The sequence below is a fragment of the Haliotis rubra genome, unplaced genomic scaffold (assembly GCF_003918875.1).
Source record: "Haliotis rubra isolate DU_JTF1 unplaced genomic scaffold, ASM391887v1 Scf97, whole genome shotgun sequence".
NCBI lineage: Eukaryota > Metazoa > Mollusca > Gastropoda > Lepetellida > Haliotidae > Haliotis > Haliotis rubra.
The window spans coordinates 2,252,398-2,268,672 of record NW_025767712.1 but is presented as its reverse complement, the minus strand read 5'-3'; the positions used below and the strand labels follow the sequence as shown (position 1 = coordinate 2,268,672).

General features: G+C 38.7%; 2 protein-coding genes across 2 annotated transcripts; both read left to right on the top strand.

Annotated features, from left to right (window-relative positions):
* The first annotated feature begins 1,898 nt into the window (after positions 1 to 1,898).
* LOC124265263 (prohibitin-like) lies at positions 1,899 to 8,836 on the top strand. Its single transcript, XM_046700051.1, has 6 exons — positions 1,899 to 2,097; positions 3,609 to 3,770; positions 5,467 to 5,609; positions 6,053 to 6,169; positions 6,889 to 6,984; positions 8,161 to 8,836. The coding sequence occupies exons 1-6, from the start codon at positions 2,010 to 2,012 to the stop codon at positions 8,371 to 8,373; spliced, it is 819 nt and encodes a 272-aa protein (XP_046556007.1). The 5' UTR covers positions 1,899 to 2,009; the 3' UTR covers positions 8,374 to 8,836.
* A 3,873-nt stretch (positions 8,837 to 12,709) lies between these two features.
* On the top strand, positions 12,710 to 14,648 carry LOC124265270 (NADH dehydrogenase [ubiquinone] 1 beta subcomplex subunit 3-like). Its single transcript, XM_046700057.1, has 2 exons — positions 12,710 to 12,914; positions 14,281 to 14,648. The coding sequence occupies exons 1-2, from the start codon at positions 12,793 to 12,795 to the stop codon at positions 14,438 to 14,440; spliced, it is 282 nt and encodes a 93-aa protein (XP_046556013.1). The 5' UTR covers positions 12,710 to 12,792; the 3' UTR covers positions 14,441 to 14,648.
* The last annotated feature ends 1,627 nt before the right edge of the window (positions 14,649 to 16,275 follow it).

Below are 16,275 nucleotides of genomic sequence, written 5' to 3'. Positions count from 1 at the left end.
TCATCTTCTGAGGCTAATAAAACACGTTTCCTCTTTATTCTTTTCTTCATTATTCAAGCAGAGAAATAGATATATCTGTCAATGTTGTTCGGCTTGCCCTCATATCCCTACACCTCATATCGCCTACAATAATAATGGGTATTACCCAACTGGCTGTAAACATTAAACAAATAGATCTTACTCATCTACTTACATTAGTATCATTTCATCAACCATACATGTTTTGATTGTATAAACATGACTTAGGGACCGTTCATAATTTATGTCAAGGGGGATTGATGATGATTTTCACGGAGAAGCATGTGAACGCCCCCATGTTTTGATGTACAAAGTAAGTGACCCCGCCCTGCACTTCATGTAGAAAATCAATGACATAATTTATGTCACACCTTCCCATTATTTTAAGCATAACGTTTTAATATTTCTATGTACAAAATTGCTGCCCCCTTGTACATGTGTACAAAAGTGATGCCCCCACCCCCGCCTCCCAAGAACCAAATTGGTGACCCCCCTTAAAATCATCATCACACACCACCACCACCACCCCCTAGCCATAAATTATGAACGGTCCCTTACTTATCTTCTTTCTTTATCAACCATACATGTTTTCGTCGTATAAGCACCATACTCACCATATTAATTAGGATACTTTGCTCAACCATACATATGTTTTTGTAGCATAAACATGATTTACTCGTCTTCTACTTTGATCACCTAAACTGTTTTTTCTGTGTTAACGAGACCTGTTCATCTCATCTTATTCTTTATTGCAATGTCGTATATAAACACACTCAGCGTCAAAATAGCAAATCTTCAGAGAGCTGAGTTCGTTACTTCACAGAGAGACGGTCAACATGTGCTTCATGCTGGATACCGATACAGACGACGCCAGATTTCCCTGTAATATCTGGAACCAGCACGAGAACACTGGACCTCGCTCAAACAACCACCTGGAGGGGTTTCACAATGGACTAAAGAAGGGAATGTCCCGGTCACATCCAAACATTTACCAGTTCATAAAAGAAATCAAGAAGATTCAAACAGCAGATAAACGGTTTTGACTACAGACAGGTCTTGGTGGTGCTGTGAAACGCTGTGCACGTATTGACAGGGACAGAGATGCCCGAATTGAGAGACTAAAGCTACACATTGTAACTGGACGAAAACCTGTAATGCAGTTTCTAGATGCAGTTGGACACTTAGTGAAATTACATTAATTGTCCTGTGACTGAATTATGTATCACTGCTGCAGATGAAGTATGTGACTGATGATGGTGATGATATTGGTATTTTAACTTGTTGAATATATGACCTTATAAGTATAAATCATCAGTGCAAGAACTTATTTTCATTAGTGGAAGTATACCTCATTAGTGGAAGAGTCTACTTTTCTAAAGGTATAACAGCATTTACGTGATGTGCAGTCAGCCCTAACTTTGTTTTGATAAGGGTGTAACTTTCTTTGATGCCTATTATCCCACTTTTGTTATTGTTATCTCATTATCATATGTACATGTTCTTGTATATAAAACTTGCTCTTCCCCATCATGCCCCCATTTGCTTGTAAACGCTGTAAGAATCTATACAGAAACGTCTGAAAATAAAGACGCTGATCATTTATAAAGTTTTGTCACCTCAGTATTTGCGTTTGAAACAAGCTTTGCAACAACTATTTTTCCGTTTTTATAACTATGGTTTAGAAAGGATATTTAGCTCAAGTGGAAAATAGGTGTTACTGATAAGCATAATATTCTGGCGCAACGTACTTGCACTTTTTCTTTAAAATTATTTCAGAATTTGCTTTTTTGAGAGACCATTGTTTGTTGGTATCTTAATCGCCGTCGATCTCATTTCGCTGTTGACAAACTTCAACTTTTGCATTATCTCTAGGTAGACATGCGCAAAGGTCACTTCCTGTACCCTACACATGGGCGAAGGTTTCATCACAATTTTGCGATCAAGCTGATGCAAATAACTGTAAAACATTCGATTGCCTAACAGAGTGCAAGATGGCACAGCGGTTGTTTAGTTATATTGGAAAACTCGGACTTGGTCTGGCAGTTGCTGGTGGAGTTGTTCAAACAGCACTTTTCAACGGTATATTCATCTCTGCGTGCCCTTCGATGAGAGCATGTTTCATAATGTTGAGCAGATAGATCCTTCTCGTTTACATAATCTGTTGATTGATCTATGCTATGTCAACGTCTCAGATTGGTCAGTTTCTTGGGTTTGTGCGAAATTATAATCGTGATAATGATTCGTTTCCTTTTGTTCTGGAAAGTCTTAGTCATTCCTGGCCTAATGGCGTTAAATTGGATTCGTGTGAAAATTCGTCAGAAGATTACAGTCTTTTACAATGTGCAAAACCTATTTGGTTCACGTCATGCATGAACTTATTATCTCAGATAGTTTGTTTTTAAATCCATGTTTGCTGCCTTGCTCGCTTGCCTTAGCGGTCAGTTAGCTGACCATCTAAAGCTTTCCCACATAACTCCAAAAAGCTTAGACCTTGGCCATCCGCGAAGATCAGAGTTAGAATTGGTCATCAGCAGCCCATGCTTGTCATAATGTGACTAAAGGGTTGGGCTTGCTGACATTGTTGATGAATGTCATCGTATCCCAATTGCATAGATCAACGCTCATTCTGTTGATCACTGGATTGTCTGGTCCAGACTTATTAGAGAATGCTATCATGTAGCTGGAATATTGCTATTCTGAATACTGAATAAAGTATTAAATTTAAATACTTCACCCAGTGTGGATTCTGGATTCATCATACCTTGAATCTAATACATGTAATGCCTATCTCCGACAAAATGAAAGCACATGATGTAACTAGAGTTCTGATGTCCTGTGACTGAGACTCATCTAAGGAACCGCTGATGCTTTCTTTCATCCATTCCCTGTGCAGAGTTGTGTCCCTTAGGCATGCCAGAAACCAATCCTGGTTGGTCAGAATCCCAGATTTGTCTGGAGTCATCCATCTTTTGTTTCTGATGTCAGCATCATACTTGTATGTGCTGGTTTCATGGAAGTGAGCGAGTTTACTTTTATGCTGCACTCAGCTATATTCCAGCTACATGGCAGCCATGTCTGTAAATAATCGAGTCTGGACCAGACAATCCAGTAATCAGCGGCATGAGCATCAATCTATGCAATTGGGAACCGATGACATGTGTCAACCAAGTCAGCGAGCCTGAGCACCCGATCCCGTTAGTCGCCTCTTACGACATGCATGAGTTACTGAAGATCAATTCTAACCCAGATCTTCGGTCGGTATCATGGAAGTGTTATAGGTCTAAGACCTGCATCCTTTTTGGCCTCACTCACCGCTCAAGCTGACACATTGTGACACACCCATGCTGAAGACTTCAACAACCCATGCTTGATGTAAGAGGCGACTAGTGGGATTGGGTATTCAGACTGTGTGACTTGTTGATAAATGGCATCATATCTCAATTGCATAGGTCGATGCTCATGATGTTGATTGCTGGATTCTCTTGTCCAGACACAATTATTTACAGACCACCACTGGAATATTGCTGAGTGCTGTGTTAAACAGCAAACAAACATTGTTATATAGCTAACAACTTGCTACCTCTTTTCAGTTGACGGTGGACACAGAGCAGTTATATTTGATCGTTTCCAAGGAGTGAGAGAATATGTTGTAGGAGAGGGAACTCACTTTCTTATTCCATGGGTACAGAAACCAATAATCTTTGATGTTCGATCCAGACCCCGCAATATTCCTGTTGTCACAGGAAGCAAAGGTAGGTAGAAGCTAAGAATATATTAAATTATTACCTACGAGGGCAAAACTATCGGGGTTCATATTTTTCATACGATGCCCTAGGGCAAAATATCACTTTGTCATGGTGACGTGACGTCATGAACAATGCTTGACGTCACGTTTCTTCTGTGATGTTGCGTTTTACATGTGGCGATGGCGGGTAGCCAGTCTATGCTTGAAAGAACATTTGAGTTTATTTTCCTCAATTTGACGACTTCGGTAATAATACTAATAAACAGAATATTATATTCGTGCCCATATCATACTATGTTTACAACACTTGTGGCTGAATATCGATATATCCCTCGCTCTCGCTGGGAAATACCAATATTTAGGCACTCGTGTCGTAAACATAGTATGACATGGGCACTCATATAAGGCCTAAAATAAAATGTGGTGGTTCTGATTACCTGACCAACCCCTAAATTCTGGTGCAGACCCTAGTTTTTTACGAGGTTTGAATAAAATAAGCTTTCAGATACCATTGTTTTTCCCCGGGACCAACGGACATCGGTCATTCAGATAGGGAAAGTCGACATGATGGCCGCAAGCTTGATTGAATAAACAATTACACATTGATATATGTGTTATTAGTTTGTACTTTACTTCTAAAAAAATGTAAAAAAAATTCCTTCCCACCTACCTACCCTAAATTTTGAAGAGGTGTAATCGGAACCAGTGTTCGAAATAATCACCGGCCCGGAGGCCAAGCGCCGGTTGTTATTGTATCTGGCCAGCAGTTCCAAATATTTGCAGGTCCTTGTGGCCTTCAGTAAATTGTCTGCCTTTTTTTCAACTGGAATCTTTCCCTTGTTTTTTTTTTTAACCATTCGGGAATTATCAATGATCCATCATGTTACGATAACTTACAGTTTCACTTCCTGGTATTGCAACGCTTTGTGCATAGGAATGTCAACACCTGTCTTTAACAAATAAAAACATCTCTCTGTGCCATAGGGTTCGCTAATTGATTTGCGAGAAACAGTGTGAAACTACAGTGTAGTCTATTTGTTTTTATTGGTTTGACCATAATAAAATAGGCCTGCAGATTTCATTCAGGGCCTGTAGATTTTAACGATCACTCTCCACTATACCCTGGATGCATCCACGGCTTGGCCCAATGATTTTATTATCTCCCTTGGCTGAACCAATAACAACTCACTTTCGCTTCTTAAAATTCACTTATCTTCGTTTAATTATCTAACCTTTTAAACTTGGCAACACAATTTATGCAGAGGGTAATCTGAAAGATGTGGAAGGAGTTCTTTTAAATATTTTTTGAAGTTTCATATCTGTCAATTTGTCTGTATTATTTCTCCAAAAATCTGAGTGGTACTGTGAACAAACCTTCGTGACTGCGACCGCTATCTTTGTTGACACTGGCAAGCTCGGATGTAACGGTGGCTTAGCTGATTGGCTACTGTGAGAATGCAGAGCCAGCAAAGGGAGGTAATATAATTATCGGGCCAAGCCGTGGATGCATCCAGGGTATAGTGGAGAGTGATCGTAATGTATACCCTGGAGATTATCGAGGATGGAATTTTTGCTGAGCATGTTGAAAGTCAACATTATGTCAAGGAATAAGTGTGTCCTGGTAAATGGTGGGTCATTGTGACCAGACTGACACACTTTGAATTTTTCACCTTTGCTCACTTATGTCCTTTCTATGGTTACAGACTTGCAGAATGTCAACATCACTTTGAGAATCCTGTTCCGCCCCAAGGTAGATCAGCTGCCAAAGCTGTTCTCTAACATCGGTGTTGATTATGATGAGAGAGTCCTCCCTTCCATCACTAATGAAGTGTTGAAAGCTGTTGTAGTGAGTATTTATGAGAAATACACACTCGTGTCATTTCTTGATAAAGCAAGGATTACATATATTCTGTGATAAATAAGTTAACCTGTACCAATGGAATCACTTTTAAGGGACCTACCATCTAATATTCAAACTTTTTAGTGACAGTAATGAGGCAGGAGTGAGGGTTTTTTATGAGACACAGTAACGTTTTTGGTCACTGTATCCATATTTGGGTTATTTGTTCCCTATATTTTCTGTAACAAGTGACCATTCTTATTTTTTTTCCTTAATATTATTTGGAGCCACCAGTGTCTATTATACAGAGTTTCTGTTAAATGTTTTTTCATATGCTCATGTGCAAGAAGTAAGTCAACCTCAGAGCTGCTTGATAGAGAATATGGTGATTCTATAATGTCAGCTTGTGAGATATAGAATGGGGTTATAACTCTATATGTCCTTTTCAGGCCCAATTTGATGCCAGTGAGATGATCACACAGAGAGAGCTGGTATCACAGAGAGTCAGCGAGGAACTCACGGATCGAGCACTTCAGTTTGGGATGATACTTGATGACATCTCCTTGGTAACGAATAACTAGGGCTGCATGATATTACTGGATTACCGCAATACGATTTTTAAAGTACAATGCCGTCCGGTAATTCCGCGCACCTAAGCACATCGGTCGCGACACGGCAACTAACGTCTCTTATTTTTTGTAGTTTACCTGACTAAACATGCTGGTATGCATCATATTTACCTAGAAATATAAGTTTTATTGACGACTATAAGATTCTAACGTTGCTTTATGCCATACGGTTGACCTTACTGGCGTTCTGACAACATCGCTTGCTGTCCGGTAATTCTTCGCAGTAACTGATGTGCATAACATCCAGCTGGAGATCCGAAGTATGGAAGCATATTAGGGCCAGATTATTTTCAAAAATCATTTCATCAATGTAAGGAAGAGTGTTTCATATTAAATCCAATTATGAATGATGAAGAAAAAGGTTTAAAAGTCTGAAGAAAACGAATTTTCATAAAACTGTCAATTTATCTGTCAATTACTTTTATTTACTTACCTTTAGTGATTAAAAGCCAGTCCCTTGTAGAAATGTCCCGATTTCAAGCGTAAATGTGGTAGCAGACGATTTTACCCTCGACACGGAAGTACGCTATTGAAGCTGCGCAGAATTACCGGACGCGTGCCTTTTACATACACATACCAGTACACACAATTCATGTGTGAACATTGACCCCACGTTTCACATGAAAGTGAACCATGTCTTTTCTGTTTCCTTCTAGACACATTTAACATTTGGCAAAGAGTTCACAGAAGCTGTTGAGATGAAGCAGGTTGCCCAGCAGGATGCTGAGAGGGCTAGATATATTGTAGAGAAGGTAGGTCACAGTTGAGCAGTGGTGGTGGAGTAGCCGCTCATCATGCTGAAGACCCCGGTTCTATTCCCCACATGGGGCGGTGGGGTAGTCTAGTTTGGTTAAAGCGTTTCATCAAGACCGGATTGTCCCCACATGGGTACAATGAGTGAAGCCCATTTCTGGTGTCCCCCGCCATGATATTGCTGGAATATTGCTAAAAGCGGCGTAAAACCAAACTCAGTCAGTCAGTATTCCCCACATAGATACAGTTTGTGATGCCCATTTATGGTGTCCCTTGATATGATATTGCTAAAAGCAGCATAAAACCATACTCACTCTTTCACGGTAGAGCAGTCACGCCAAGTGTGGATCCAGGGGCATAAATGGTCAGAATACTCATTGCTTGTTAGAAGAGCTGACTCATCAGCATGGTAGGATGACAGTTTGTGACAAAGTGGTTGTGTTTGCCATCATGAAATGAGTTAGTCTTTGCCCAATACTTTGGGTCTGGAAGACCTACCTTGTCATTTGACATCTCCAGTAGATTATTGTGGCAAGTTTTATCAGTTATTCTTAGTATGTTTCAGATATTTTTCAAACCTGTGATTTAGTGGTTAATTTTGGTGGTGTGGAAAGATCTTTGCTGATGTTGTCAACCACTGGTCAAAAACTCAATCTTTATAAGCTGCTGGGATATAGCTGGAACATTGCTTATTGCTGCATCAAACAAATACACACTTGCTCGGGTGACTATTGAGGGGGAAACAACTATTGCGATAGCGATAGTCTATTGCGACCAACAATTGCAATACTAATGCAATAGTTTTTCTCTCCTTGAATTGTCTCATTTGAAGTCATTTCCCAAAACGAATTTATAGTTTATATGAAATAAAAACAAGTTGAAGTAGTTTCAGTCTCATTTAATGACAAGAAACTTGAAATCCAGATGAAGTAAACAGTTAAAACAAACTCAATGAAGCTGCAAGTCTGCACCCAAACATCCTGTATTTGCGCTGCGCATTTATCACGGGAAGTCAATTACTAAACTATCAATAGTCACTATCGATGCATCAATAGTTTTTCGTTTCTATCATCGATTAATTTCTATCGGAAAGTCAACAATTACAATCCATTGATAGTTGGATGCATCGTTACAGCCCTAACACTTGCTCATTTATGCCCTTTCTGCTTTCCCAGGCTGAGCAACAGAAAAAAGCTGCCATCATTTCTGCCGAGGGCGATTCCAGTGCTGCTAATCTCCTGGCCAAGGCATTTGGTGAGGCGGGAGAGGGTCTGGTGGAACTGAGGAAGATAGAAGCTGCAGAAGACATCGCCTACCAGCTGTCCCGGACTAGGAACGTCATCTACCTCCCCAAAGGGCAGCAGACACTCCTGGCTCTGCCTCAGTAAATGTTGTGACAGACAGAGACTGTGTATGACCAGAAACGGACGCTGATGTCAACTTTTTGTGTTACCCAGAATTCTTCAGGATTCAAGGGACACCAGGAACATTTTTGAAAATATTTGATCATATTGCCATCATGATGTAGATTCATATTAGAAGAGCTTGTCCTCATGAAGAATGTGTTCTATCACAAAATCAAGTCATTTTCTTAGATGATTACATGTCCCGTTCTATTCCTTGTTTTGTAATAATGCAGAAAAAATTGTTAGTAGGAATACTGGTGATATAGATCATATATTCAAGATCTGTTTGTATGTATTGACAACCTCAGTGTAAGTGATAGATACAGTCTTGGGCCTGTAGACTTGAGGTTGATAAACATTCTGTAGACAGTGCTGAATGCAGTGTGCGTGTGCTATGAATAATACAATAACATTATACATACTTGGAAATAAATATATGTATGTTTGTTTGTGTTGTTTTGTCAGTACCGCTGCACTTTAGCAGGAATGAATGTATTGCAATGCTTTTTTGCTCAGAGCCGGTAGATTGGGCAATATGAATGTATGAAGTTTTGTGATTATCTCTATGGTTTAAGTTACAATCTACACAGACTTTCATTTAAACTGAAGTTTTCCATTAAATACAGCATACTTTACTTTAAATTTTATAATAAAGAACTTACAACTTAAAATCAATTCTAAATTAGAGATTTCTGTAATCACAACCATCACATGTAGTTTAAGGCTTTTAAAATATGTAGAAAATAGGCTTTGTATGTACAATCAATGTCACTCACTGTCTAACACTGAGGCTCCCAATATATCCAATACGTATCGAATATGGGTACCAGATTCACAATATATTGCAATACAATTTATTTACAAATACACAGCCCTTAGTGTACAAAAGTAAAGTAATTCTGTTGTATCAGAGGCAATGCTAGTGTGAAGTCTGGACCAGACAATCCAGTGATCGACATCATGAGCATCATTCTACACAATTGGAATACGATGACATCTGTCAACCAAGTCAGCTAGACTGATCATCCGATCCCATTAGTTGCAAACGATAAGCATGGGTTACTGAAGACCAATTCTAACCCGGATATTCACAGGTGTACACATTTAACGCATCAGTAAAAAAGATTTATTCAGTGCTGAATTCAAGAAAACATCCCTGTTGTTACTGGTCATTAAGAATAGACGTAGTCATTCATACAATAAGATTGGTATCTACATGCGAGCATTCACATCTGCTAACACCTGTATAATCATCTAGACGTACATGTGATTGGCTGAAATTCAGGGATGGATTTGCATATACTTGGGCATTTGATTCTGTTCAAGAATAGCACTGCATTTGTTCATGTGGCCAGAAATGCATTTAGGTTCTCACTGGAAATGGCAGTGAAGATGCAAGAACTTACAAACACCTGACTCACTGAAGGGTGAGTGAGTTTAAAATGCATCTGTACCAAACATGATATCTTAACATTAATCTGTGCTGATGCTGTTCGGTAGAGACCATATAATAAATTTATTATATTGTCTCTGGTTTTGCCTTGTAATTGAGCCAAGACAGGGCATATTCCTGATTTTATGGTTGGCAAACCTTGTCTGAAATAAAATGCAGAGAAAAAGGATAATCTCTCGCTCACTTATATGTGACTGTATTTACTAACAAATTTATATTCCAAATTGAATGGACAATATTGAGCTTACAGAAAAATATACTCAGTTAGCTAAGGTAAGTTAGTTTTAGGTAAGCTAAAGGACTGAGCTAAACATCTGTTGAAAACACACTTTTAATCTTTTCTTTATTAAGATTTTTGAAGGATGGTCCAAAGGTTCCACCTGATATTTGAGCTAGTCTGTTGATTGAAGGGTGAAATGCATGAATCGGTTACATGTGACTTGCATCTAAACACTGTCAATACATCCAAACATTACATTCCAGTGCACAATGTGTTTAATTAGGTGTATGGAAGGTTTGCTACTTTTTGCAGGTACATAAGGAAATGGCAGTTATTAACAAATTCATCAATGTCAAAGAAACTCATAAAATATAATGAACAAGTAGGGGGGTTGCCAAAAACAACACTCATTTAGGAAGGACTTCTTTTTTTACTGTGGGTTTAGCTAAATACGGGAATTAAATGGAAAATGATTGTTGTAGACACCCTGTTGGTATAATGTATATTATTGTGCGGACAGGTCGCTGAGCCCCTGTGGTCAGTTCCTAAAAACATGAGTAATACGCAGATGTCTTGTCTTGTTACCGTGGTTACAGCTGAACCAATTATCTAAGACCCCATCAATCTGAAGATTACAGTTGTATAACTCCAGGTGTATTTTGGGTGGGATGGGGGCGTTGGGGTAGCCTAGTTGTTAAAGTATCCGCTCGTTAAAGTGTCACGCCAAAGACTCAGGTTCGATTCCCCACATGGGTACAATGTGTGAAGCCCATTTCTTGTGTCCCCCTGCCGTGATATTGCTAAATGTCCCGTAAAACCATACTAACTCACTATCTCACTAGGGTGGGAATGTAACCTGAATCATTGGATGAATAAACTTGATAACATTGTTTTCTTGCCAGCGATTTCCAATACCTCAGTGAAAAATATTTCTACACACACATTCTGAGTAGAATGTACTATCAAATCATGAAAGACAAGATATTAATATCATACCTGTGAATGAAATTTGAAAACAGTTTAGCAAAGCCACTGTGAAGTGAAATATCAACAGATCGACATAAAACTAAATTATAGAAAGTAGAGAAGGTTGAGGCAAAGCAAGATCTTCATATTACCTAGGTTAAATCTTCTCATTAATAATGTCATGCATATATTATTAAAAGAGGGAACGGTTCAGCTAGTTGAAGGCCATACCTGGAACCCCTGGAGACTCACAGTGTATGGATTACATAATGGATAATATTATGCCAGATGACATAACTAGCCAATTATGTACTTGATATATAACATACATGGTGAACAATCAATAGCATGTGTATTTTAGTCAGCAAATATTTCACTTAGGTATTAGTGTTCAATTATATTTGAGTGCAATTGACAGATATTTGAAGGATGTTTATCCCAACAAATGCATCTTTTTACATCTATTTTGATAAATACAATCTGAAGCAAGGAGGAACTTCTGTAAAGACTGGTGTTGCTAATTTGCATTTGATTTGTTGATAATTTTGTTATTCTGTTACCCAACCAGAGGATTAAATTATATATTGAGCAAAGTCATCCTGTGTTTGAATGGGGGGATTTGAATATATGGATGATATTTTCTGTATTTATAGGAACACGACATCAAAATATACTCCGAAACATGAAGATCCTAAATATACATAAGCTTCCATCCAACACTTACCCGTCTTTGTGTGCATCACGTCTTATTGACATGTCTGTCGTAGCATTATTTCATGTATTTTGCCTGAATAAATCTGGAAGCGGCGAGACTTGGCCATGAAAAACCCTTTCCTCTATCAATACATGTAGTAACTAGGTCTGGCCACAGTGAAGAAATACTGGATCAGCATGAGATGGAACTGGCCTAGGTCAATATCGGCTTAGATCATGACAGTTCTATATGAACTTTTCCCAAAGTATGGTCAATATCGGCTTAGATCATGACAGTTCTATATGAACTTTTCACAAAGTAAGAGTGAGTGAGTGAGTCATAGAACTGTTATGATCTAAGCCGATATTGTCGGTCGTCGCTATTTTACAGCCTCTCAGGGACCAAGTGCATGCGTTCGTTTTATCGTATGGAAAGAGATACTAATACAATTCAGGTCACAGACATGCAAAGCCTTCTTTAAAGGTTTAAGCTTAATTTAGATTTGTTCTGGCATAAAAAATCAACACATCCTTAAACTCACTCACTCATTCTTATTTTGGGAAAAGTTCATATAGAACTTCAAAAATCATGATCTAAGCCGAGATTGACCGACCTATCAACCACTGGGTGTCCTGCAAAATTGTACACATTAGCAAGCAGTTAACTCGATTATATTACATCCAAATCAATTTGGGATAATGTGTGAAATAAACTTAACATACACAAGATGTTTTAACACATTTGCTCACCGTTATTATATTTGTTTCTTGTGTGAGCTCTATTCTCGTCTTCTTACGCTCTTACTTTATATTATATTTAAAGGCCGCTGGAAAGCTTGTGAAAGCAAGAAAATAAATGGTACTATCACCTTTCCTTCTTTTCACCAATCATCAAGCCTTTCGCCCGTTTGTTGACTCATAATATAAGATATGCTGTAGGGTAAATCATTTTCCGTATATTTAGTGTTCGTTGTTTTACAACGAACCAAGCGCTGCGTCGTCCACTTCCGGCGGCAAGGTGAACGAAAGGTGACCAAGCGAGAGCAGCTGAACCCAGTCAAATTTCGGTATGGGAGGCGGTGGGAAAATCCAAGTACCTGACTGGAGACAGTATAAAGTAGAAGGGATAAAGGAACTTGAACAACTGCAGAGTTTACTGGCTGCAAGGGGCTTGAAAGATCCATGGATACGGTGAGAAACATAAAATCAACCGGAGTGTCATACCCTAGTGTGCATTATGTTGGTTTACGTAAACTTAAAGATTTTGTTCTACGGTTTTTATCTTTTATGTGTTGCTTATGGGCTGTCACAACACAAGGTACTCCCGATGTCATCAACTTGTCAATGTCGATTATTAAATTTATAGATATCCTTTCAAATTGGGCTATTTGCAGGTTGATACCTTTATTGACAAAACAAGCATACCGATCTGATAAATGCGACTACAGTTTAACGGACGGAGGATATGAATTTTCAGTAGCTTAACTCTGAATGCTTAAAGTCTTGTTTCCTTTTTGTTTTGTCATGTAATCTCTGCTTGTGTTTATTTTTTATTTTTGTCGTTTGTATTTTCAGTTGTTTTTATCTTCATGAATATTGAAAGACTTGTCCAGGGGATCAGTCCTGTCATTTAAGCTGGATGTACAACATCTGGAGATGTTGAATGTTTAATTTTTATACATTCAGCTAAAAAAGCAAATTCGGGAGTACAGCTCTTTACCGGTTGCACTTTTTCAGATTAATTAGCAGAAAAGGTACCAGACCCTAACCATAAGGATTGGAAAGGGTACCTACCCTAACTCCTAACACTAAGGATAGGAAAAAGTACCTAAAACAGAGGACCGGAAAGGGTACCATACCCTAACCCTAAGCCCTAACCCTATGGATCGTAAAGGGTTGTTTGACTCTAAACATGAGTCATCTCCCTAAGGATCGGAATGGATACCATACCCTAACCAGAAACCTTGACCTTAAACCTTAGCGCTTAAGTATTGTAAAGGGTTGTCTGCTTCTAAAGATGTCTCAGCTCCCTAAGGATCAGAAAGGGTGTTTTGCTAAAGAAGTGCCACTGGAGAGCACTGCAGACAAGCAGCGATATAGCAAGGCACAAGCGCTGTAGTGCGATAATTGCTCTGTGATGGGCAGTCATCATGACTGAGGGGTAGCCTTGTGGTTCAAGCATTCGCTCGTTACACCGAAAACCCGGGTTTGATTCTCCACATGTGTACAATGTTTGAAGCCCATTTCTGGTGTTGCTGGAATATTGCTAAAAGCGACATAAAAACTAAGCTCACTCACTCACTTGGCTCATGATATGAACTCACTGGCCTGAGTGTTCTGAGTTTTAAGTTGGCAGCTCTCAACACCATACCAATGCTTGTGGGTTTCATCGAAGTAGTATAACCAGTTCACTTGTACAATCAAGCTGGCAACAAAAGTCAGTCAGGCCCCATATGCAAGTACTATATGTAGATATGATAAATGATTTTCCCTGCTATTTTCTTTTCACCTTTATGCTGTAAATATGTTTTAGTATCCCATGTTATCCTTTTTGCAGAAATGAAGTATGGCGTTACCACCCAGACAACTTCCCAGGAGTAGGACGGGCGGCTTTGAAAAGTGTTGGAAGGGGATTCAAGTGGGCGTTTCCAGCTGTTGTTGTCACGTTACTGGCTCAGAAGTTTATTTTCAAAAAGGATGACCATGGTGGTCATTAAGTGAGGCAACTGTTGCTGGACTGACATTATTTGTAAATGAACTCTGGTATCTCTGCCATGTTGACTGACTGCTTATACTGAGTTGTGGCAGCCAGGGAGACAACCATGATCCCATTGAAAGCTTGGGTAGCGTGAATCTGTGCTCTGTTATATTTACACAATAGTTGTACTTGAAGTTTGAAGAGACAAGTAAAATACATAAGTCATTTTTCAGTTTGTTGTTGTTTATGTGCAATGTTTTGTGTAACAGAGAGTGTTGGGCAAATGTTGAAAACCTGTTACACCTTTGAGATTTGTCACCATTTAAAAATGGCAGGCAGAACAGCAATTCATAAATTTTGCCTGTATTCAACATTGAAAATATGCTGGAAACATCGTTGTATAACTACAGACTTTGAAACATATACTCAGAGCTCCAGATAAGATTTAGCTCATGTGTATTTTTTTGGAGTGGGTATTATGAATGTTGAGTGGGTATTTCATTTTCCGTTACCCACTGCTTTCAAACGTGTGCGTATTTCAGTCATTTTACTCACCTAAGTATTATGTGACTGAGTAAGTTTACTAAGCAGGTATGTTCTGCCTTATGACTATGTCATACCTAATCAAAACCTACTTAAATGTAATGGAAATGCGTTCATAAAAAATCCCTCATCCTAAATGGACAGTACAGCACTTGTCCTATACTAACAGTACAACTTGATAGCAATCGATGTCTTTTTCATTACGCAAGCGATTTTTATAAATATATTCTGTACGCATTTGTTTTAAACTTTTTGCGTATCTAACATTTTAAATGCGTAAATGGTACGCAACAATTATTTCTCAATGTGTAATTGGAAATTTTATATGCGTATTTTACCCGGATACGCAGCTTATCTGGGCCTCTGATATACTGTTTCCATGTATTCAAGGTTTCGGCATCAGGGAAGAGCATCTGTACTGAGAGCGAAATGTGGAAGGTTTGATAGCTGTGGGTGTCTCTGTCACACTAAAAGATGTTAAAAGATGGTACTTGTGGGTACTGTGTGTAGTACTCGGCATTAACAGAATGTATTCAGTTAAGGTACTCAGTGACATGGTGTCTGAATGGGCTGTCACTGTAAAATTTGCACAAGTCTGGATAGTACAACCAGCTTCACAAATACACCTACATGAACATCACTAGGTAACTGCAATAACCTCTGATAGACAATTTTACCACCCCATGATATTTTTTACCCCCGCATTGCATTTTGTGGGGGTATTATTTTGGACTCCATCCATCCCTGCAAATTTGTCTTTTCCGGAGCAGAATTTTAAAAACGTTCAATATTTCTTCACCAAACTTGGCACATAGAGGTCTGGTGGTGAACTGTGAACTGTTTCGAATTTCTGAATAAAATATTTTTTGTGTTCTCATGGTGTTGGTGCTCTTTCCCGGAGCAGAACTTTAAGACCATTTAATACTCTCCTTCCATTCAGTGGGTATTCAAGAACCTAATGACATAAATCAACAGTACCACTCTGTTTCCAGTATCAGCATTGCTGAGGTACATGAAACTACAAGCACTCGGGCAGTCTGTTGTTGATGTATATGTTTTAGTTAGATCAATGTGAAGAACAATGTAACATTTGACATAGTCATAACTAGCTGACATATTCATGAAGAGTATTTTACCATTGCGGGGGGATATTGATGATTTTGTCTTCTTCTTGTGTTTGAAATTTAGTTTACACATATAGGATAATTCAGGGCCACTGATTATGTATTTCCATATACATGTATAACAGTATAACACAATTTATCTTTTCATGTGAATCCTTATTTTATGTCTAACATTCTATGTCTTTGC

Coding starts and splice junctions, on each gene's coding strand:
- LOC124265263 (XM_046700051.1), top strand. CDS start 2,010: ATGGCACAGCGGTTGTTTAGTTATATTGGAAAACTCGGACTTGGTCTG. Junction 2,098..3,608: donor TCAAACAGCACTTTTCAACG/GTATATTCATCT, acceptor ACCTCTTTTCAG/TTGACGGTGGACACAGAGCA. Junction 5,610..6,052: donor AAGTGTTGAAAGCTGTTGTA/GTGAGTATTTAT, acceptor TGTCCTTTTCAG/GCCCAATTTGATGCCAGTGA.
- LOC124265270 (XM_046700057.1), top strand. CDS start 12,793: ATGGGAGGCGGTGGGAAAATCCAAGTACCTGACTGGAGACAGTATAAA. Junction 12,915..14,280: donor TTGAAAGATCCATGGATACG/GTGAGAAACATA, acceptor TCCTTTTTGCAG/AAATGAAGTATGGCGTTACC.